A 25794-nucleotide genomic window follows, 5' to 3' on the forward strand; every position below is an offset into this window, starting at 1 on the left:
TTAACTAACCTTTTATTCATCCAGTCATCTGAAGCAGACAAAAGAAACAGTAAGCTTCTTCAAACAGACAAAGCCAAAGTAGATGCATTGCAAGAGGCACTATAATAAATTTAAGAAAAGCTTGAAGTTAAAAAGGAAAAAATGACGCCCTCTGAACCCAGTTTGCCCTCTCCCTTATACAGATCACTAAACTGCAGATTCGAAGCAGAAGTGGGTAATTCACACTTACACTGTTCACTGAGCTGTTGCATAGCTTCTAGCAAGTCACAAGTACTGTGAACACTTATTTTAATCTTTTCCATGTTAAGCAAGCAATTTTTTAAAAGGATAACATGAATAGAATATATTTTAAGTGCTTGCCGACATTTGTCTACAGCAGTGTCCTAGCTTCGTTTCTGTATTAAATTATTAGTTTGTCCCCCAGTATCATATGAAGTATGCAAATTTAGTGCTAGTTAATATTTTATCTACACCTCTCATCTCTCCTATATAAAAGAACACATGTTCCTTAGATCTGACATTTACTTCAGTCTGACATAACCATCCCTGTACATTATTGTTAATACTAGATCAGGAATTTATGAAGGAAGGTTATCAAATTTGGTATATTTTTTATAGTTTCCTGCAGTACAAATATCTGAGTCTTAGACATTAGACAAGAGTGTATGTGTGTCTGTGTGTGCGTCTGTGTGTGTGCAGAATTAACAAATCCAACCTATCATGCTTACCAGTGTAATCTTTCAAAGGGCAAGGGAAAACAGGCATGAATGTCATGCCTTAGTCTTGGTGAGTTATGAACACTGTTTTTGTACAGAGCTACACTTCCTCCTGCATTCTCCTCAGAAGTTCCAGGTTTTCCATCTCTGTGGTACAGTGATTGCAATTCACTCACGCAAACTTAAAGACTACAGCTTACTGCAAAGCCACGGTGTACTGCACATTTGGTGAGGATAAACTTGCGATGTTAACTAGTATTTCCTTAGCTTTCATATTTAGGTTCATTTTCCTCCTAACCTTCAACCCTTTTACCTGCAAAAGGAAGTCTTCATGCACTGTGATATAGAGAAATTGACATTACCAACAAAGAGATGTTGATAGTTAGTAATAAACTTCAATATAACCAAATATTCCTAGCTATGCACTTGAGCAATACCTCATAAAAATCTTAGTCTGTGCTCTGTCCTCTTAAATAAAAAGAACAGCATGAGAGATACAGAAAGTCTAGTTGGTAAGGGTAAGAAAACACAAAAATGAGTATGTAACTACAAAGAGCTTATCAAGACAGTATAACCTTGAATTCTGTAAATCCTATTTTCAATTATGTATTCCACACAATTTAACTCAAAACTTGAGAAATTCAGGATATGTAAAGATGCAATAAATATTATAAACGGCATATTTAAGGGATTTGTTTATTTTTGGTTTACAAACAAAGGCACCCGATGTTTCTATTGATGTCTTATAAAAGCTTACAGATTTAACATTTCTTTTAGAGTATCTGTTCCTATGGCAGAAAATCCCATTATAGAAAAAAAAGCACTTTTCCCTTGGTCCCATATTTTAAATACCGGTATACCCGTTTAATGACCATCTGTTTTCAGACTGCTATTCCTCCTACTTAACATGTCAAAATTCACTGTTATTTAATGAGTTACAGGACACGTTAATCTTACGGTATCAAAATATAGATCCACTATGTTCTCATTAATATTTATAGTTCTGGAAACAGAAAACTGAAAACATTAATACGAGGGGAAAAAAGCAAAAATATAGTGTCCTGTATGGGAAAAAAGTGCCTTCAGACAAAATTTTAATGGCTGATTCATGTGGAATGACAGAATAAATGTACTTAATGTGATAAATCACTATCATGAATTAAACAGGGTGACTGATGAGTTTGTGTATGAAACAAAAATAGTAATCCACAGCTAACCATAGTCTCAATTATAAAGAAAAGCCTGGGGGTTTTAAATGGTTAAGTTTACATGGGAAAGATTAGAGATTATTATGCTCAAAATGATGCAATTACTTCAGTCATTTATTCATTCAATAGCAGAGTTTCCTTTAAAGAGTGCTATGGACAAGAAAAATCAATTCAGTGGCTTCATAGTTCTCAGTTGCTCAGTTTAAAGGAACTGTAAAAAACAAGTTATTGTTACAGAGAGAAAAAGTTGTTTAACTATTAATTTCACAATCTTGATATATTTGGGCCTCTTTCAAAGTTCACCCACATACCAAGACCAGAAAAGGTGGGTCATTAGATTCCAGGCACTTTCTGCAGAAAATCTACATTTCATTAACAGTATATTTTCAAGTCCAATAACAGAAGATGCACAGGGAGGCAGCTATGACAAATACATTAGGATTATTACAGTTAAGTGTAACACTTTGAATCACAAAAGCCACAATTTATTGTAGTTTCAACCATCGTCGGAGGTATCTCACACTTCATGGTGTGGTCCTAAATCATTATAGTTTTGTATCACTGTAAAGAATATACACACAAGAATCTTTAAAAGGAGGTAAGGTTTTAAGTACTTACTACAGAGTATTCAGCTTCAACAAAGGAAGCTGTTCTCTTTCCAAAATTAGATATACACCCATGTGAAATAAAGTGTTTTCCTTTCAAGTTAGCTTTTCACAAGAACAGCAAAATAAGCTCATGCACACTTACTTCAAATGGGAAAAGAAAACAAACAAATGTATATATGTTTTATGTAATTTTTGTATGATTAATTCAAAATTTCCCTTTCCAGGCATATTCAAAAACACATACTGAATTTAAGTACAGCATAAACTGATCATTTTAAAGAGAACATATCATGTAAGGGTGCAGATCAGTGTGTCAAATAAAAGCAATGTTAAAAATGTTTTAAAATAGAATTGTAGGCAATTGAGATATAAAGGGAAATTCATTATGTGTTACATTAAAATAGAATTCAGCTGTTTCTTGCAGTTAGTCAATACGTATTTCTCCTGCTAAAACAAAATAGACGTGCAGAAAAATAGATCTTCAATTTTAGCCAAGAGTTTGCTACTAAATATTGTAAACTTAAAATAATTCTTAATTTATTTAAGATGTGCAGGATTCCTCTTCTCTCTACTGCCCCAGTGAAATGCAGGTTTGTGTTGGATCATTATTTAATGTGTTTCTTGCAAGTATGTTAACTTCAATCCTTCACATAGTAAGATAATTTTGCTGGGATTATGATTATGGGAGATAGCATACCTTGCTAAACCATTTTTATCTGACGGAGAATATACAATTTGTTTTAGCCAACCAGAACTTAAAATATATTCTATGACTAATATAAGTAGTAGCAAAGACTATGGAAATTCCTCTGGGAGAGGTTATTCTTGAACTAGGCATGTAATTATTGTCTCTGTGTTCCTGATCTAGCCATCACCTAGGGCGAAGAAATTCAACAGCTTGCATCTTTGTTCTTTTCACGGTTATTGTTCCTTTTCTTTTATTTCTTTTTTCAATACAAGGATTGATTTTGCTTTCAGACACGCAAATGGTTCTGATTAACTTTAATGGGAATTTCATGACAGTGTATAAGGGCAGAAATAATCAGTGTGTGCACTTTGAAGACTAGATCAGACAACTAGCCTTTCAATTAAGAGAGATGCATTTCTTTTAATGAAGGAGTCTTCATCATATCCTTGCCATCTTTGAGGAAGGAAATGAGGGAAAGGTGATAGAAGTCAAGAACAGAACAACATTAAGGAGCTTTCAGTAATTTACGAAGATCCACAGTCACTCATATGAGTTTGCAAGGGCACAAAAGTCACTAATCTAGGAGAGTCTCCAATAAATAGGTCTACAAATTGAGTCAATATTTTGTTCTTACTGAATGTGCCTATTTACAGTAAAAATTAAAACCAGACGTTAATTGTTAAGGCAGATTTCAATCAAATGCATTCCAGAATTGCACAGTTATATTGATCAATAATCCAAATGTTTCTGCCCAGGCCAAAGAGTTAAACTTGCTGTGGATAAATTTTTGTTTGTAATACTAATACATTTGTCTAATGCCAATTTGATCCAGTATTCAACTGTTTTATTTTCTAAGTTTTCATGGAATACACAATTAAACATTACATATACTGTACTGTATATATTTCACACTCCAGGTCTAAGATGATTTCATGTTTTTACAAAAGATGAGATGACAAAGTACATTTTACAGGCTTTGTGCAATTAGACAACCATATGCATAGATGTCCTAATGCTAAAATTCTTCTCTTCAGTATCTCATAGTACTGGATGCTCTAAAGTAGGAGAGGAACTTGTAACACAGACTAACCACGAAGTACCAGATGTTTCTCGCCATTTGTGATCTTGCAATAAAGATACGCCAGATCAGGATCACAAGGACTGTATTGAAGCCATAACGTATGTTCCTTAACCTGGGAAAGAATTAAAGAAATGTAAAAATTGTAAGTGTTGAAAAAACACTGAGCAGTGCAGGTGCAAGATGCTATAGAGGACAACCTCTAATTTATTATGGAATATAAGGCATTCCACGCTTTTCACACCCCAAGTAGCACTGTGGGCCAAATTAACTGAATGAAGTGGCAGCAGCTCATCAGCAGTTATCCCAGAGGGCTGGGACCAGACTTAATCATTGAGAAAGGGGCTTGACAGGAATGGAGAGGAAAGCCACAAAACTGGGCTGGTAACTGTACCACAGAATAAACAGAAATATAACATGCCAACAGTAAAGGATATTTATCAAGCAAATTCAAGGCCAAAACATGGTTTTCCCATGTATTTTTAGAAAGGACACTAATCCTTAGTTTCCAGAACGTGCACCATTCATTTCTTTAACAGGTTTAGCATACACAGTACTGACTAACTATGGATGACAAAAAAAAAAATTGTAGGTTTTTCAGCTATGGGAACCCTAGAATGCACCTACAACTTTAGACTTACTCCTTTTGAAGACAGAATCTCAGATCATTTAAAAAGCTTAAAAATATTTAATTTTCTTTGTAATGCATCTCTGAAGGTAGGTAGTCTTCACAGGTGTGAATCCAAGATGGTGGCTCTAAACCATGTAACAGAACTTTGTAGCTTCTCTAATCTGCGGTCATTCAGTTTTGGGTCTTTTTAATTTAAAATAAGCACAATTAGTATGAGTACTGCAGACATAGCTCAAAAAAAATGAAGTCAACTGAGCTCAAAAAAAATGAAGTCAACTGGCAGACACGATAGAACTACTTCACTCTCTAGACTGGCTGAATTATTTGCCTGTTTGCAGCCTTTTTTAAAAAAATTAGTTATAACACTATTTGTATCATATAAAAAGTGTTCTCTTGCTCCCTGACTGGAGAGAGAGCTGTCCTTAAGGTAGACATATGTAATTAAATTGATTCTTCTCTTTACAAAGATAGATAAACTGCTTAGTGAATTTTAAAACTACTCTGTTGGCTAAACAGAGTTCACACCAAACAAAAAAAGACATTGTGACTAAGCACTGTAAAAGTTGCACTGAAATCTACATATCAAGACGATTAAGTTTATGAATTTCCAGAGCACATATCACTGTAGCATCTGGACAAAAATATTTAAAATGTTCTCATAATCAGTGGTGCAGGATTTACATATGAAAGTAGTGGAGATAACAATACAACTTTATACATGGAGATACCATGGGACCTCTATAGTAACACAGGAGAAAAGTTACTGACAAAGGAAGCCATTCACAGTTTGTGATAAACAAGTGTTACTCAGTATCAATGTGAGAGATGCTGAAGACAGTCAAAGCTGCCTTAATGCAAGTGATTTAGTGGCTTTTTGTTTATTTTCACGTGGTGTCCAATTCATCTAAGCATCATAACTGTAGTTACTAGATTACTGCGCTTCCAGACACTAGATGACACCAAATTCTCTTCTCACTCTTCCTTAGTAACTGGCGGCAGAACTGCTCAATAGACAAAGCTCTGGTGATCTTTAACTGGCTCTTCTGCTGTGCAGCTTGGTCTTTTTTTAAATCTTACTAGAGACAAGACATAGTAGCACACTGCTCTTCCCATTCTCTGCCAGAATGGCCAGACAGAGTAAAAATGGTTTTACTGATTACAACCTGTGTAGAACTGGTATGTTCTGCATGCAGATTGGTTAGACCACTCAGAAAGAAAGTAGGCCAACCTCTCTAATTCACTAAGCCCTAAAAAACTCACATACTGAAAGGGATAGAATTCACTGGCTACCAAATTTTGACAGTATCCCAGTTGGCACTGTGAAAGCAGATGGAAGGATCCCAGCCAAAGCTCAGGCACCCAGGAAACAGACGAAATTGCTTTGCATGCCATTTTTTTCCAAAGCTGGTATTTGCCCACCTATTGCAGTGCAGTTAATGTTTCATGTCATGGCCAGATGTCTGTCTCTCTACGAAACTAAATCCAGGCCATTCTCTTATTCTCACACTGCCAAAGCCTATCCATCCTTCACCCAAGAAAACAGTTCTACACAGTAGTAGTTTATCTGAAAGGCCAATCCTCTGCTAAGCCCCTACATCTGTTCTAGATTCTAGAAGCAGATTCCTTCAAACTCTAGGCAGCTGGCGGCTGTATATGGCTAAACAGGCTCCCAGTCTGGACTGAACACCAGACCCGAGAAAAAGGACATTCCAGAGCCCAAATCTCTTTCAGCTCAGAAAGAAAAGTTTAATATAGAAAAGGCTACCACTGACTGAAGCATGCTTAATACTGAACTGGACAGAACAGTTCTCATGGCAACAATGCATTGCCCAATGTATGGGGATGGGAGGGTGGGGGGCGATGTCAGGGGAGGTTAGGAGGGAGAACAGAGGAGCTACAACAGAATGACTCAGCAGACAACAGAACCAGCTGAGAGAGTGGCTCCTCTATTGCACAGTGAGGGAATACAAGACAGACCCTTTCATTTCCACACAGAACCAGTCTTCCAAAGCATTACAACAAACTCTGATAAGAATGGATTGATCACTTTGTTAGTCAGAGAGGGAATAGATTACTCCATTAGAATTATATTAAAAAAGCATGATTAAGCCATAGGACAAGAAGGGACAGAGGTAGACAAGGAAACAATATGCACAAAGGGTAATATATGAAGAAATCACTGAAATGCAAACCTACTTCTTCAAGTGTTTCCTAGCTGCAGGAAGACCAGACATTTCTTCATTCAGTACATATTTCTTAGTTCCCATACAGTAGTTCTCCATGTACTCTGCCCAGTGTAACTGTCGAACATCAAAATTAAACACCTACATAAAAAGAGAACCTAACGGTTAAAACTTTTAAGAAAAAAATCATTACATTAATTTTACACTTCAGTCTCATAACGCAACAACAAACATTTGACATGTCATGGTCAGATATCTCCATCACAAAATGATTGCAAGGAAATAATTGTGTCCCGTGCTTTTATAAAAAAAACCCTCAAGTCCAAAGATCTAGATTTTATTTTCTGGCTCTACCACAGGCTTAATGTGTGACCTTCAGCAAGATAGCTAATGACTCAGTGACACATTTTCCCCATCTGGAAAATTTCTTAGAAGTGTGTTGCTTGGTCTTACAGAGTTTGTGGGTATGTCTATACTGCAATTAAAAACTCATGGCTGGCCCATGCCAGCTGACTTGGGCTCACAGAGCTCAAGCTAAAAGGTTGTTTAACTGTGATTCAGGCGTTCAGGCTGCAGCCTGGGCTCTAGGACCCTGACATCTACACCACTGTGAGCCAAGTGTAGACAAACTGTCTAAAAAGGCCTACGCATTTATACTACTGTTTTCCATTGTGAGGTGTTCAAACTGATGACATGTACGTTATTCTTTAGTACTATTTAACGCCACAATAGATTGAATGGTCTAAGATTTTGTTATTTTAGTCCTTCAACCATTTTCTTTGTCACCTATGCAGTTCTTTTAAAACACTTGACTTGCAGGACTTTACATTCTGTATGTATTCTATGTGGTTACCACCTAGGAGTTTCTTCATCACTCTGGTAGCTTTAGGAACTTAATTTTGCAGTGTGGATTTCTGGATTCCCTAATATAAAAACAGTCTGTGATGGCAGTCATGACAAGTCTCATAAAACACTACAATTTTCTAGAGGTTTTAACCTTACAAATGCTACAGATTTCCGAAAACAGAACTAGATAGATCATGACAAGAGCAAAAGTTAAGTAAACAGTTCTGTAAGCTGGAAAAATGTCCTTGGTAATTTATCCAGATTCATAAAGTTGATATTACATATGCTAACTCCTTAGCATCCATGTTGCCAATTCACAAAATAAGCAGCTTCACAGTCTCCTCTCTCCTTCTAACAAGTTATCTTATTTCAATATTCAAAACATTGAGAAGATTAACATACATTTCAAAACATGCACATAAAATGCAAATGTACTGTCAAACAATCTAGAAATAAAACTTTCTAGTGCCAATATGAATTATGCTTGAAAGTTCTCAAAATTAAAAAAGTTTTAAATCATAATGTTTAAGATATTCTATATTTTCATTTCACATCAAGAAAGTCCATTATTTAACTTTCAAATTGTTCAAAAATTACTTTGGGCACATTCTTCAATTTTAGGAAACTTCTCTGTAGGCAAAGGCTATTTGGTGGCTTTGCAACAATCCAAAGTATACTCCTATTCTCCTTGAAGGTCAGAACAAGAGACTAGCAGTCCAGAATTGCTTAGTTAAGGAAGATGATCTGGGATTAAGTTTGAAAAAACAGATACCAACTGGCTGTTCTGTTTGATCAAACAATATAAAGTGCAGTGTGTCCACTCCCCCATTAAAACCTGCACAGCCTTCAAACTTAAAATCAAAACACTACCACATCTCTAGTTCAATGGAAGAGAAGTAGCTGCACTATGTTTTTATAGTTATTTCTGACATTTTACCCTGAGTTTTGGGATGATTAACTTCTAATCATGTTTCCAAAACCTATTCTTTATCACTGGCTTTTTCTAGGTTACTTTCATTTAGTGTCACTCAATAATATTCCCAGGATATTTTATATAACATCAATGTTAATCAATGTAATACTGTTTTTTTTTTACAATGCATGTTTATCTTGCTTCTTACTAATTGTTTTAATTAACTTTCACATTTTGCACCTCACCGTTCATTTATGATCGCATACACATGCTCTGGTCCACCTTCATCCAGAATGAGCATGCATGCACACACATCCCCATCAAAGGAGGAGGAAGGAAAAGAACAGAGCGCAATTTTTAATTGAAAAAAGAAACGGGGAAGGAAATCATCAGTTCAAAGCCTTCAAACCAAAATAAAACATTTTTGACAAATGAAAGTGCTTCCATCTAGGTGCGTGTGTATGTATGTTTTAGTTGTGCTGATGCCTAGGTACTATGGATATGAACCTATAAGATTCTGAGGAACAGTATCTTCTGAGGACTTTCAATGGGCTTTTTCCAAATGGGATGGTCTTCTAGTGAAGAACTATATTAGCATCCACAATGCTGGCCACAACTGACCAGGACAAACTCAACTCTTCATAATACCATTTAAACATGATGAAATCATCTAGTAAAGACCAGCCCAAGATGAGTTGTAGGTGTTCAGCATCAACTAGTATAAAATAATGCTACTTCTGTTCATGGTAAATGAGGCTTAGTTACCATTTAATTAAAAAAAAGTGTTTGGAGTTCCTCAGATAATTTGCACTCTTTATAGTGCGTTTATTATAGTTACATTTTTCCCCTCTCCATCTTAGATGTACTTTTTCAGAGTGACTCTTACCAGTTTACAAAGTGCTAGATTACGTACATAAGATACATGTACTCCACAAATGTATTCTTGCTGTAGAAGACATTCTACAGGTAAAAGAACCATATATTCCTGCTTTAGCAACATCTTTCACACTATCTGAAGACCACTTGGTAACTCAGGAATAAGACAAGAAACTTTGCATAATTTTTTCCAGCAGTGCAGAAGACTGGGTTAGGTTATGCCAAAACTTTACTTATAGAGAAAGAACCAGTTGCCATGTTTGGCATCTTCTGCCGCAGTCCGAGTGTACGTAACCACATTAGTGAGAACAAAAAGGCTCAGACCCATACTAAACAAAGACACCTGTGCCAGAAGAGACACGGGGCAATTAAAGTTATTTAGTTTTAACAGCACTTTCTGAATTTTGGTCCAAGAGCCTTATTATTGCTATATAAAGCAGTCCTTGAAAGAGATCAACCCAGGGCTGATAAAAAACCTGGAGCTTGTTTTCTTTGTTCCTGGATTTATGTACTTTGTACGAAATGAGTAAACAGGCATATATCTGTGGTCTCAAAGATTGCTCTGAGATGCTTTTCAAACGTTTTCTTGTTTTGGAAAAAAAGACTGGGATTGTAATAGAAGAGTGACTCCTGATCTTTTTCCAGGCCCTGTCCCTAGAAGCAAGACTGTGCTTTAACTATTACTGTTGCGAGTAGATTTCAGGATGGTTTTCCCTAAATAATGTGGATGTGGATTTATTTTTGTCTGAAAACTATATTAAAGCTCAACTAAGGCATTCACCCACATCACTTATTTTAATCCATGTTAGAAAATAGCTCTTAGACTCAAATTTAGTTTTTTTAAAATTAGTTTGGACTAGACTGAACAGGAAAGTATTGAGCCAAGTCATTTATACAGGCCCTGGCTAAGGTCTGCAATCCCTGCAACACTTCATTGACAAGCCTCTAGAAGGTGGCCCCTGCATTAAATTAATCCAAAAGGCATAACTCTACACTCCTATAGGCCAAATTCCACTATAAAAGCAAATTTTTCTTGGGCATCAGCATACAAGAGAATTTGCCAATTGAGAAAAGTCCAGAGTGCTTATGAATTTTGCACTCCCCAACAGATCCAGCAAAGGTACTCTAGTCAGGTTGTAGGATATGGGTCAGGTTGGGTAATAGCATTTAACTTCCTAAAGTCCACACTCAACCTCATGGTTTTTATCCTTTTTAGGTACCATGACAATAGGAGATGACACCAAGGAACTTTTTGATTTAGTAATCACCCCCATATCCAGCATGCTTTCCACTTCCTCCTGAATTTCCTTCTACGTGTCTCTGTCAGCATGATATGCTTTCCTACGAGGTCATAGCCCTGAGTTTCAATGAAATGGACAATCTTGTCAGTTAAACCTGGCTGGTTGGAAAATACCTGTCTGCAGTGCTTCAAAGGGGTTAATCAGGGCGGGATTACACAATAGGCAAACTAAGCACGTGCTTAGGGCACCAGCAAAGCAGGGGGCACAAAAAAAAATGAGGGGTTTTTGGGAAAAAATTTGGTATTTGATATTGCAAAAAAAAAGCATCGAAGCAGTCATCATGGGGAAAAAAATCAGAACTTTGTTAGACTTCCTTACACTCCACTACTTATTTATCCCCACCTAAACCAAGGGGGTGTCCTACTAACGTAGATTGAAATAATGCGAGGAAACCAGATCCCGTTATGTATTGCCATAAATTTGTTTTATTATAGATAGATTAGATAGATAGATAGATATATCTATATAGATAGTGGAAGTAGAGAAAGAACCGACAGGGATTTGTAGAGGAACTTAATGCATGACAGTCTCTGTTAGCAACAGTTAGGCTAACTGTAACCCTAATAACGCAAGATTTGTAGAAGCGAGGATTGTGTGAGGCGAGTGGAAAAGAAATGTGTGAGAAGTTGTTGCGACCTTGTGTAGATAATGTGTAGACAGTACGAAATGTAGACTGGAATCTCTTAAGAGAGAAAAACAAGATATGAAGATGACCTATGTATAAACAAAATGCAGCTGTTGCTTATTATTGTCTGTAACAAAAGTATAAATGCTTGCTGTAATTGTTTACCTTTTGAGAGACCTGTCTAGGAAGGGGAGACCCTACGTCCTAGTGCACTCTCTCCCTGCTGTAGCTGCTAAACAGAATAAAGTATCTGACTTTGCTGTACCCAAAAAAATAAGTGAGAACTAAGTTTTTCTCCGGCACATACATACATACATATATATATATACACACACACACACACAAATGCAAACTGGCAGAAGAAAAAGAAAAAAAGAAAAAAAATTGGAAGATTTTGGAAAATGTCACTAAAGCTGACATTTTTCAAAGCAAATCCATCAGAAGCAACATCTTCTCTCAGTAGCACAGACATTGTTCCAAAACCTGTAGGTGTTTCAGAGACTGATCCTTCTATTGGTGAAACAAACACCATTCCAGAACATTTGGATGTGTCAGTTACTGTAACTGATCATCCTACTCCTGGTGGTAAAACAGACATTGTTCTAGAAGGTGTGGATATGTCAAAGACTGAACCGGCTCATGCTGTAAACAATAGGAGAAAAGATCTTGGTATGCGAGTTGATTTCAGTACAGATGTAGCAGCTTACTGGATAGATCATGGACCAAATGACTGTCAACATCACACTGGGCCATTTGAGAAATCACATCAGACTTTTACCAGTGGCAAACAAACAAGATATTGTTCATAAAAATAATTTTTCGGCATGAAAGCGAATGGTGAGAAACACACTCAAAAATGGCTACTGTATTCACCATCAACAGGGTCTGTGTACTGTTTTGTTGCAAACTTTTTGTATATAAATCTTCAACATCCTGGTTTGCTGCAGATGAATTTAGTGACTGGCAGAATACTGTTTTAATTGTGAGTAGTGCTATTTTCATGTTGTTCAGAGATTCAATGTTGACATTTAAATCGAAGACAGGGATTTGAATTGACACAAAAATTGGAAGAACAAATTAAAGAGGAGCATGAATACTGGCAACCTGTCTTGCAGCGTGTTATAGCTGTTATTCAAACATTAGCTGAATATGGTCTGCCTTTCCGGGGATCAAATGACACATCTGGATCATTGCAGAATGGAAATTCTTGGGATTGTTGGAGCTTGTGGCTCAGTTTGACCCATTTTTTAGCAGGCCATATCGCAAAATATGGGAATACTGGCAAAGGTAACCCATCATACTCATCCAAGACAATGGGTATGTCTACACTACGGGATTATTCCGATTTTACAGAAACCGGTTTTGTAATACAGATTGTATAAAGTCGAGAGCACGTGGCCACACTAAGCACATTAATTCGGTGGTGTGCATCCATGTACTGATTTCTGGAGCATTGCACTGTGAGTAGCTATCCCGTAGTTATCTCATAGTTCCTGCAGTCTCCTCCGCCCATTGGAATTCTAGGTTGAGATCCCAGTGCATGATGGTGCAAAAACAGTGTCGCGGGTGATTCTGGGTAAATGTCGTCACTCAATCCTTCCTCCGGGAAAGCAAGGGAAGACAACCATTTTGCATCCTTTTTATAGACTCATAGACTCTAGGACTGGAAGGGACCTCGAGAGGTCATTGAGTCCAGTCCCCTGCCCTCATGGCAGGACCAAATACTGTCTAGACCATCCCTGATAGACATTTATCTAACCTACTCTTAAATATCTCCAGAGATGGAGATTCCACAACTTCCCTAGGCAATCTATTCCAGTGTTTAACTACCCTGACAGTTAGGAACTTTTTCCTAATGTCCAACCTAAATCTCCCTTGCTGCAGTTTAAGCCCATTGCTTCTTGTTCTATCATTGGAGGCTAAGGTGAACAAGTTTTCTCCCTCCTCCTGATGACACCCTTTTAGATACCTGAAAACTGCTATCAGGTCCCCTCTCAGTCTTCTCTTTTCCAAACTAAACAAACCCAATTCCTTCAGCCTTCCTTCATAGGTCATGTTCTCAAGACCTTTAATCATTCTTGTTGCTCTTCTCTGGACCCTCTCCAATTTCTCCACATCTTTCTTGAAATGCGGTGCCCAGAACTGGACACAATACTCCAGTTGAGGCCTAACCAGCGCAGAGTAAAGCAGAAGAATGACTTCTCGTGTCTTGTTTACAACACACCTGTTAATGCATCCCAGAATCATGTTTGCTTTTTTTGCAACAGTATCACACTGTTCACTCATATTAAGCTTGTGGTCCACTATGACCCCTAGATCTCTTTCTGCCATACTCCTTCCTAGACAGTCTTTTCCCATTCTGTATGTGTGAAACTGATTGTTCCTTCCTAAGTGGAGCACTTTGCATTTATCTTTATTGAACTTCATCCTGTTTACCTCAGACCATTTCTCCAATTTGTCCAGATCATTTTGAATTTTGACCCTGTCCTCCAGAGCAGTTGCAATCCCTCCCAGTTTGGTATCGTCCGCAAACTTAATAAGCGTACTTTCTGTGCCAACATCTAAATCGTTGATGAAGATATTGAACAGAACCGGTCCCAAAACAGACCCCTGCGGAACCCCACTTGTTATACCTTTCCAGCAGGATTGGGAGCCATTAACAACTACTCTCTGAGTACGGTTATCCAGCCAGTTATGCACCCACCTTATAGTAGCCCCATCTAAATTGTACTTTCCTAGCTTATCTATAAGAATATCATGCGAAACTGTATCAAATGCCTTACTAAAGTCTAGGTATATCACATCCACCGCTTCTCCCTTATCCACAAGGCTCGTTATCCTATCAAAGAACGCTATCAGGTTAGTTTGACATGATTTGTTCTTTACAAATCCATGCTGGCTATTCCCTATCACCTTACCACCTTCCAAGTGTTTGCAGATGATTTCTTTGATTACCTGCTCCATTATCTTCCCTGGCACAGAAGTTAAACTAACTGGTCTGTAGTTTCCTGGGTTGTTTTTATTTCCCTTTTTATAGATGGGCACTATATTTGCCCCCTTCCAGTCTTCTGGAATCTCCCCCGTCTCCCATGATTTCCCAAAGATAATAGCTAGAGGCTCAGATACCTCCTCTATTAACTCCTTGAGTATTCTAGGATGCATTTCATCAGGCCCTGGTGACTTGCAGGCATCTAACTTTTCTAAGTGATTTTCCCTCGATTGCCCTTGCAGATGCCATAGCATGGCAACCATGGAGCCTGTTTTGCCTTTTGTCACTGTCACCGTATGTGTACTGGATGCTCCTGACAGAAGCGGTACTGCAGTGCTACACAGCAGCATTCATTTGCCTTTGCAGGGTAGCAGAGACGATTACCATCCCTATTGCACCGTCTGCCATGGTAAACTGGTGATGAGCTGACGGTTATCAATCATTTTGTACAGTTTGCAATTGGAAATTGGCGATGAGCTGATGGTTATCAATCATTTTGTACCATCTGTTGCTGTTATGGGTGCTCCTGGCTGGCCTCGCTGAGGTCGGCCGGGGGCGCATGGACAAAAATGGGAATGACTCGCTGGGTCATTCCCTTCTTTATATTTTGTCTAAAAATAGAGTCAGTCCTGCCTAGAATATGGGGTAAGTCTACTAGAGAGCCAGAGAGCACAGCTGCTCCGAGTCAGAGCCCCAGAGATCCTGCAGAAATGATGAGCTGCATGCCATTGTAGGCGGTGCCCCTGCAATAACCCCACCTGTTGATTCCCTCCTTCCCCAACCCTCCTGGACTACCGTGGCAGTGTCCCCCCATTTGTGTGATGAAGTAATAAAGAATGCAGGAATAAGAAACTGACTTTTTAGTGAGATAAAATGAGGGGGAGGAAGCCTCCAACTGCTATGATTGTCCAGGCAGTACAGAATCTTTTCTTTAGACATGAAAGGGGGGGAGCTGATAGAGCTCAGCCTCCAGTTGCTATGTTGAGGATGGTTACCAGCCATTCTGTACCATCTGCCGGGAATGACCGGGAGTCATTCCCATTTTTACCCAGGTGCCCCCGGCCGACCTCACCGAGGCCAGCCAGGAGCACTCATGGGATGACGACGGTTTTCCACCATTTTGCACCATCTGCCATTAGGAATAGAGGGGGAGGGGATGCTGCTGTTCAGCGCCGCAACACCGTGTCTACCAGCAGCATGCAGTAGACATACGGTGACATTGAAAAATGGCAAGAAACGATTTTTTCCCTTTTCTTTCATGGGGGGGAGGTGGAGTAAATTGACGAGATATACCCTGAACCACCCCGGACAATGTTTTTGATCCTTCAGGCATTGGGAGCTCAGCCAAGAATGCAAATGCTTTTCGGAGACTACGGGAACTGTGGGAGAGCTGGCGTCCTCAGTCTCCTCTCCCTCCCTCCATGAGCGTCCATTTGATTCTTTGACTTCTCGTTACACTTGTCCCCACTGTGGCCTCTTTCTATCATAGCCTGGAGATTTTTTCAAATGCTTTGTCATTTCATCTTCTGTAACGGAGCTCTGATAGAACAGATTCGTCTCTTCACACAGCGATCAGATCCAGTATCTCCTGCTCGGTCCATGCTGGAGCTCTTTTTCAATTTGTGACTGCATTGCCACCCATGTTGATCAGAGCTCCACGCTGGGCAAACAGGAAATGAAATTCAAATGTTCGTGGGTCTTTTCCTGTCTACCTGGCCAGTGCATCTGAGTTTCCAGAGTGGTCACAATGGTGCACTGTGGGATACCGCCCGGAGGCCAATACCGTCGATTTGCGGCCACATTAACCCTAATTTTACATGGCAATATCAATTTCAGCGCTACTCCTCTCGTCGGGGAGGAGTACAGAAATCGGTTTAAAGAGCCCTTTATATCGATATTAAGGGCCTCGTTGTGTGGACGGGTGTAGAGTTAAATCAGTTTAATGCTGCTAAATTTGGTTTAAATGCATAGTGTGGACCAAGCCAATATGTGATGAACTCATTGGTCTAATGAGTGACAAAGTTCGTTCAGCTGTTGTGGATGAAATAAGGACTGCTGGGTACTTCAGTTTATCTGTCCACTCTACACCTGATCTTTCACATTTTGATCAATTGAGTATTGTACTAAGATGTGTCTCCCACAGATGGAAAACCAGTTGAACGATTTATAACATTCCTCAGTTTGAAAAGCCACACTGTGAAGAAATGGCAAATCAAGAACTGCATTATCTGTGCCAAGTTTGCAAAATAGGATTTCTCAAAGTGCAGAGGTCAATCTTATGACAACGCTGCCAATATGTCAGGGTGTTATCAAGGAATGCAGAAGCAGCTTTTAGAACAGAACAAATATGCCATACTCATACCATGTGCTGCACACTCTCTCAATCTTGTTGGCCGCAGTGCTGTTGATTGTGGTCTGTGGCAGTAAGGTTCTTCTCAACAGTCCAGTTACTTTATACATTTTTCTCTGCCTCAACACACCGATGAGCAGTTCTTAAAACATATTTGGGCAATGATTGTGTGTTGAAATCTTTCTAATACTCGCTGGGAGGCACATGCAGTGCAACAAGTGCAATTCTGGAGTCCTACTCAGATTGTGAATGCATTAGAAAGTATAGCTGAAGACCAATCACAAAAGGGAGAAACTATATAAGAGGCAGAAAACATTGCAAACAAGATGCAGGAACTATAGTTTGTATTCATGTTGACCATGTGGAATAAAATTTTACAACAACATGTTTACCACACAAAAGTCAAGCTCTCCAAGAAAAAGAACTGGATTTGAAAACATGTGCAGACCTCTGTCAATCATTAGCAGACGACTTACACACTGAGGAATGATTTCAAAAGATTTGAAGACATATCAAAAGATATCTTGCCTAACTATAAAGAAGCCATCATGCACGCGAATCAGGAAAAAACAAGCAAACGATAGAAGTGCAACAGAAACAACATTGAATCCTAGAGACAAATTTTGCATATCTACTTACTACGCTATAATTGATACTCTTGAAGCTCATATGAAGAGGAGAGGTGAAGTGTACAAAGTAGTATGAAGTAGATTTTCTTTTCTAAACGATATGGACTTATTTGATGAACAATATTCACAAGATTCTCAAAAGCTAGTTGACTCATACCCTGTTGACTTGAACACGAATCTCTGTTGAGAAGTATGGCAGTTCCATTGTTAATGTGCACAAAGTTTAATGAAACAGGAAAAATGAAATTCAGTCACATTGATCTTCATGACACAATATTGAAAGATGGATATAATGTGTATTTCCAAATGTAGAGATCGCACTATGTATTTTTCTAACACTGATGATTACTAACTGCTCCTCAAAACACTTTCTCAGCTGAAAAGAATAAAAAACCCTCAGAGAACAACGTATCAGGACAGACTTGATTCACTTTCCCTACTGTGTATGGAAGCAGACATGCTTCGTCGAGTCAGCTTTGATTAACTTATCCAGAATTTTGATTACATGTAAGTTGTGTCATTTTGAAAAATAAAATTTTATTTTATGGTATAGTATTTATTCTGAATTACATATGAGAGGGCACCATAGTCTTTTAGTGTTTAGCACCTCTAAAGGTCTTAGTCCGGCTCTGGCTAAAATCTGCTTCTGGATTGGGATCAAACCCGCACACATCTCAGTGCTCTCCAAAAGAATCTCTTCCTTTCCCTCCCTGACCAAATCAATTGAAGGAGCAGTAAATGTTCCCTCATCAGTACAACAAATCATATTCACTAGCATCTCCCTTTCATGGTAAGGTTTCAATCTATTGACATGTATAGTTTATACAGCTCCCCTGCCATGGCACTTCCTTATTTCATAAATGACCTCATTCACTCAATCATCTGAAAAGGTCCTTCCCCAAAATCCTGCATTTTGTTTTTCCTCACTGGAATCAACTCTAACACCAAATCTCCTAAGTCAAAAGATCTTTCTTCAGCACGCCTGTCATACCAAGAGGTCTCAAAAGGCTGACTCCTTTCTACGTTCTGCTGCACAAAATCCATCTTAGCCTTTAAATTCTCTTTAAAATGAGTGACTACCTCCCTACAGGCTGGCCTATCTCCTCTGTACTGCCCTCCCAAGAGCTTTGAATAAAATCTAGGGGTAGCCCCACATCTCCCATAAAGTAGATTAAAGGGGGCAAAGACGACAGATTCTTGGGGAATGCTTCTATATGCAAACAACAAATAAGGGAGTAATGCATCCCAGTCACTCTCTCAGCTGGTAACATACATCTTCAACATACCTTTCAAAGCCCCATTAAATCTCTCCACCTCATCATTAGTTTCTGGATGATAGAGGGTAGCCTTTGTATGCCTCACTCCATACAATTCCCATAACTTTTTGAAAACTAAAGACATGAAATTTGCACCCTGCTCAGACAAGATTTCCCTGTGAAAACATGCTCTGCTAAAAATGGTTTAAAAGGCAGTAGCCATCATCTCAGCTTCGATATTCATCTCATGTATAATCAATTGCTTCTGAGCCACCAGATCAAACAGTTTTTCATATCTGCCTTCAGTCCCTGCCCTCCTTATCCATTTTCTTATAAAATTACACATTTTACGCACATATTCAACAAGTGATACTGTCAAACATCTTAAGCTTTCTATATTTCAACTGATAGGACTCAGATGTAATTTTAAACCTTTTCAATAGATTTTCTTTTACATCTAAGCATCACCTTCCTCCATATAATTAAAAACTTCTCTAGCTTTCCTGATTAACCTGGTCAAGAGGATAGGCATTCACTTATCCTCTGCGATCTTGTGGATACCATATAGTCTCAAAATGTGGACAGGAACTCTTCCACACAGTCAGTCAGTCTCTTTGTAAGTCAGGCAGATTTTCTCCTACTCCCTGGTGCTGGGGGCAGTGTGGGGGGAGGGATTCATTGGTTGAAAATGCCCCAGTATTTTCAGTTGCAATGTGTGAGCTCTCTCCTCAGCCTCTTATTGTTCCATGATTCTCTGGTAGGCTCTCTCTTCAATCTGTTTGTTGGCTGCCGCCATATGTTCTATGTGTCTCCAGTGTGCTCTCTCCTCAGCTTATCTAGTATCCCTGATCCATAGCTCTGCCATCATTCTCTCTTGCTCGCATACTTCCTGGGCTGCCAGGTACTGCAACTGGGCCTGTTCCCCTGCAGCATCTGGGGAAGCAGGGCCCTTGGACCCCTGGTCAAAGCTTATGAGCCAAGCTCTCAGTTCCTAATCTGAGGCTTTTAATGGGCTATCCCCCTATTTTTACATAACTTTCCAAGGTCTTTTGTGTCAAGACCATGATATGGCTGATTCACTCATTGCGACTAATCTTTAACCCTTAAAAACTCTCAAAAAAGTTTAAATTTAAACTTTTAACAGCACTGGCGTTATGATCTAGAAGCCCAATTGTGGCATGTGAATCCTGCAAACACTACACCAATTTTCACACCGTCTGGAGTGACCCATGACTATGCATGCCAACTGCATAGTTAAAAAGCAGGGCAGACACCTCAAATTGGTGGTATGTTCTATAATTAGAATTCACCAACCCAGTAACAAATGCGACCTCCTAAAGCACTATAATAGTCTTATCTGGCGTTACAGACAGTTCTCTTGAGCATTCCAGTTTAATCTTGCCACCCAGACATGCTGGACTTAGTGACAGCTGGTTGCAATACATCACAGATCACAAAAGATTCAGGTGTCTTCCAGTCCCAACAGATCAGTCACTTACTCCAAGTCAATTTGTATCTCAGACTTCAAACCAAAGACAATGCTTACAGCCAATCCTATAGTAAACTAACTATGGATTTGTTAACTAGGAAAAAGAAACGAGCATGTTATTTACAGGTTAAAGCAGACAAACATATACAGAAATGAGTTACAGTCTATGGTTCCAAAAGCTGAGAGTTATAGCAATCTGTCAACACTGAATGTCTTTTAGGGCTAACCAATGCCAAGCAGCATGGGGATCTCTTACTTATGTTTAGGAATCTTTACCCCCCCTTCCGACAGTCCAGACCACATAAAAATCCAGCTGCTCCCTATCAGGAATTTTTATGTACTCTCACTCGTGAAGCTAAGCTTATGGGACGAGTTCATGCGCAGACCTCTCCTTCCTGGAGGGAGTTAGAAATGCAGTCAAAGTCTCTGTTCTTTAATGCTGTACAATATATAATTTGCCTTCAAAGGTCCATCCTGTCTATAGGACAAGCACTTTACCTTAATCAATGCTTCTTTTATGGTTTGGTGAGCTACACAATTACAGAGGTTTACAATGCAAACACTCAATATAAGTTTATACCATGGGCTACAGAGATAAGTGAGATCAATAAATGCAGCACCCTACAAGCATTTCATAAACACAAAACACATTGTTATAAATCCAGTACCCATCTTAACCATGCTAACATATAGGGGAACTAGATTGTTTTAGCATCAGGAATTTGTCAATGTTCAGCTGAGGCCTCAAGCCCTGGCAAGAGCTGGTATCTGGTCTGCCAGCATCACAATAACCACATAAGGTCCTATTTCTTACAGATCACAGTATGGAGCCATTTTTTACTATCAAAATGGGGGCGGAAGCTACTTTCATAAATTGTTTCAGCAAGCGCAGCTCCTTTCCCCTCATATGAAAAGAGCACAGTTAATTAAAAAAAACATCAAGTTACGCTGCTGCCTAATATTGAAAAAACTGCTTTGTCCATATTACACCTTACCACACTGGGGCAAAAAATTTATGCTACGTGTGTGTGTTTTCAAAGACCATTTCACCTACCTTATTCATGGTGTACAAAAAATCACAGACAGTTATAGTTAATCAGTTGTTTTGGTTTTTTTTTTAAATTAATTTATTTATTTTAATTAAACTTCCATTATCCAGTCTTAAGAAAATAGATTCACTTCTTTTAAATCCTTAAATGACTGATAAGAGGTGTATTACACAAAGTTTACTTGCCTTTTTGTCTTCAGGGCTTAGTTGGTTCATTAGCATATTGACATTCTCAGTGTTCCAAATCCAAGAATTGCTTGTAAAGTATTCTATTAACATCATGGCCTTGTGAAGACGGGTTATTGTTTTCATCATCCTATTGCCCAAGGAAAGGGATTTACAGATTACAATAGCAAAAAAAAAATATCCAAAACCAACATACCCATACTGTCCAAACCACCTCTCAATTTCCCCATAACACAGTGCATTAATACCAATACAGGAACTCCCAAATCACCCAGCAAACCAAGCATGACCACCTTTAACAGATAAATAGAATATTCCTGCATATTTTATATTTTTATTTTTAAATGTACTGGAGATCCAATTGTCGCCAGCTGCTGCAATCTGAAATTGATTCAGCAACCTAAAATGGTGTTCTAATGGTTCTACCTTTCAAAGTATTTAGAAAAGAAATATAACAAAAGAAGATAGATATTAGAAGAGCATCTTCCTACTAATTTTTCTTGCAATTCTAAAACATTAACAGGTGAAAAGACTTATTATTCATAATAAAAATATCTATTCTTATGCATAATAATTTAACTTGATGAAAAGTATTTACAGCCAAATTCTATAGTGCGGCTGATGGGGGGCAGGGAGAGAGGAGGAAAAGGAGGAACGTGTATGCAAAGAAGTTTGTATTTGCACTCCCCTAAGCTTAGTGGCAGCTCAAGTTCAGGGGAACTGGCCCAAATGAGAGCAGCCCTATTATGGCTAGAAACAGCCTCAAGTAGCAGAGGATTGACATAGCAAATGCATGGCCTGGCCTGGCCCCGCTGCCAGTCATTGTCTCTGCTTTGCTGGCCACAAAGTGGAGAGTGGTTCAAGGAGGGTCTTCCTTGAGAGGCGCAATCCATTCCTAACTGGCAATGCCTACAGAGCAGTGCAAAGCAGCCACTCCGGAGGATCTAACCCCAAACATGCAGAAATATTCTATCATCCTTTATCGCTCAACTTAAGCCACTTTGTAAAACATAACATTTGGAGTACAGTGGGATTCAATTATAAGAATCGATCTGGGCAAATTCCTTGCTGACCAGAACAGCTGAACATGGATTCATGAAACAATGAGTTTTGCCCAAAATGGAAGTGTGCATAACAAGCAAGTTCTCCGTCTTGCCAGACAGCGAATTGTGCTTGGTACTGTAATGCCAAGGCTAGTCAGTCATGTTATATCTGGCTCCAAATGGCACTTATACAAACCATCATCCTTTACCTTACTGGCTCAAAAAGGGATCCATTTTTTTCCTGCTTTTGCAGACTCCAAATAAATCATTTCCAGTCCGATCCTTATAACTGAATATACTAATCAGTGTAAACAAGGGGAAGGAGAGGCACAAGAAACAAAACCCACCACCAATATGAAACTGCTTTTGGACCATTGCTTCAGATAGTTGAATGACCGTTCACAGTGAGCAACAAAGGTCACTTACAGGTAACTGTTCTTTGAGAGTTGCCTCTGAGCAGTCACACTTATAGGTGGGATATGGTGCTCCTTGATGTTGAGTCAGGGAACCTCAACCAAGACAGAGTCCATTGAACTATATGAATGCACCCCTTAGTGAGGTCAATGGCCAACATCAATGTATAAGGGAGTTCAGCTATTACCCCCTCCTTCTCCCTGCCCTCAGCTTTTTCTCCTGGACCATGAAGCCCCAAAATGTGAAGAGAATTCTGAGATAGAAGGGAATGTGGGCAGAAAGCATAAATGCACAAAAGAGATTCAAACAGTTACTAGTAACTTTCCTCAAGGACCTCTGTGCATTCCCACTTGTGGGAGAATCATGAACTTCCTTGTTCAGAGGAGCTGAGTGCTTGAGATCTTGTGCTCTGATTTCTTTTCATGCCCTCAGAAATGAGGTGCTAGGAGAAAAAGGAAAAATCCTCTATCGGAACTGGATACATCTGTTGTCCCTGCAGGAGACTGCTGGCAATGAGAAGGGTGTGAGCAAGCTATCTATCTATCTGAATTGAGTAGGCACTTTCAGATAGGGAGAAAAAGTCCACCCTTCAGTTTTGGTTGAAAGATATCAAACAGGCAATCCTGCTGCAGTGTGTGCGCCATCCTGTTCAGTGGCTCATGCAAATGGTGGGGAAACCATTGAAGGGTAAGTGTTTTCATCTGCTGATGTCCCATTAATAGGGAGGTCATTGTCATCATCCTGTCTGAAGCTGAAGTGGCAATTTCAGTAAGGATAATGAAGCAGGTACTGGAACTGATGGATTTATTGGCAAGGCTGGAGTTCAAGGTGAGGCTTCTGGTTGCATAGTTGCCACTGCCAGCACAAGTGAAAAGTTGTTGTGGCAGAGGCAAAGTCACTGGGACCAGGTACAGAGACCATGCTGATGCCATGTTTGTGCGGTGAGCCAGTCTGACAAACCATATCAAACTGAACTCTTAGGGCTCCCTAAGATACCCCATAGGAACCCCACCAGCTGGAGGAACCCAGAGTTATTCAGATGAGGAGGTGTGGTGTGGAGATCCTGAAAGTTCCTCTTCTGGCTCACTCTCAAAGGGAGTGGCCTTGCCCAAACCAATCAAATAGTGCAGATGTCTGATTCTCAGTAAATGAATGAGCAAGTAGAACTTGGCTTAATGCCTTAGGCTGCTCTGAGCATTCTGAGACTGCAAATGGGAAAGGGCTGCTCTTTCTTCAGACAAAGAAACAAAAATTAGATTAAGCTAAACTAAACAGGGAGATTATACTAAGCAGAAGTAGCAAAGTTCCTAATGCTCCTTGTTGCAGAAGAGAAGGAACTGAGAGAGATAGGGAATACCCTTCCTTATGTACAATAAGATGTCAGTAGTTGACATCACTAGGAGACACTAGTGCAGCTCCAACGGACACGACTTTGGTAGAGATTCTGTAATTCAACTTCAGGGGGCACCATCCCCCACCAACAAGTGGGAATTCAGAGGACACAAAGAACATCAAGTTCCTCTGTGACGACATTAACAACCGGAAGTGTTTTTTAAAATACATATTTTAGATTGTTGCAAAGACAATTGTTAGACATATGTAAATAAACATAACATACACAAATAACGAGGCAATAGAACAATATGATCAGATAATACTGTATCACACTTTCTCCTAACAATTATAAAATGGTCAGAGTTTTTCAATATATTTATTTATCTCAAAGAACTAAATGCCAGCCATTGTTAATGAGGCACACAGAGAATGTGCTAATAATTTGTAGAGGTTAGCCGGTGCTACTCATCCCATACTTTCATGAGCTCAAAATTAAATAAGAGAAAAAATAGAATATATTAAATATGAACAAGGATTTAAAAACAAAAACAGTTAACTAAGCAATTCAAATATGTAAAATATCATCAAAAGTACAAGTTTCATTCAAAGTTCCCTTGCTTTATTAAAGTTTTGCTGAAAAAAATCTAGAAAACATCTCCACGTTACAAATAGTTCTACTGAAAAATAAGAGCTAGTGCCTTCATTAAAACATAGCTCTGCTGATGTATAAGCCTTTGGATAATCTTTTATTGCTATTACTCTTAACTCTTTGCGAGTGTTTGCATATGTATTCTACGTACAGAAAAAGTTACTGAGAGAAATCTGCCACCTTAAAATAGGGCATAATTTTTGCAGTTTCTTCATGAGGCATGGAATGAAAGTGCAGGAGAGAATTTGTAATAAAAACAAACATTTATATCCCCTAAACAAAATAAGGACAGAAGATCTCAAACAATTTCTTAAAGCCCTTATCTAGCTGCTTTTCTGCTAGATACTTAATTCACTGTTTCTATATGTTCCATTGGGCAGACTACTGGTAGGTCCTTGGCCACAAACATCGCAGTGTAGTTCATCAAACACTTGCAATGTTATGATCATGACAGGAGAACATACCTGCAAAGTTTTAGTGTGCTGTGGAACATAGTCATATAGAATGGCATATATTCATGCCTAAGTACACAGCAAAGAGCTGTATCAAAGGAACTCACAGAAAGGAAAGGCAGATATATGTGGTGCTGGAATGTGCCATGCATCAGTCTCTTATTTCCTTCATGGGTGCTCAGTATGTGAGTAGTAGGGAATGGTGCAGCTGCGCAATATGCTATGTAAGGACTTGGGATTGCGTACAAGCTAAAAATGCTATATTTTAACGGAACTCCAAT

General features: G+C 38.9%; 1 protein-coding gene across 4 annotated transcripts in view; it reads right to left on the reverse strand.

Moving 5' to 3' along the window:
* Positions 1-407: 407 nt before the first annotated feature.
* LOC115650399 (fatty acyl-CoA reductase 1) overlaps positions 408-25794 on the reverse strand; it is a 60077-nt gene continuing 34690 nt past the window's right edge. For 3 of the 4 annotated variants that reach the window (XM_030560323.1, XM_030560322.1, XM_030560321.1), the window contains exons 9-11: positions 21621-21750; positions 7126-7253; positions 1399-4413 (exon numbers count right to left, since the gene is read on the reverse strand). In XM_030560323.1, coding sequence (XP_030416183.1) covers positions 4251-4413; positions 7126-7253; positions 21621-21750 — 421 coding nt within the window. In that variant the 3' untranslated portion in view covers positions 1399-4250. Of the gene's footprint in view, positions 1030-1398; positions 4414-7125; positions 7254-21620; positions 21751-25794 lie in introns of those variants that run through there. The other variant, XM_030560320.1, reaches the window with a different exon arrangement.

This window comes from Gopherus evgoodei, chromosome 4, assembly GCF_007399415.2.
Source record: "Gopherus evgoodei ecotype Sinaloan lineage chromosome 4, rGopEvg1_v1.p, whole genome shotgun sequence".
Taxonomy (NCBI): Eukaryota; Metazoa; Chordata; order Testudines; family Testudinidae; genus Gopherus; species Gopherus evgoodei.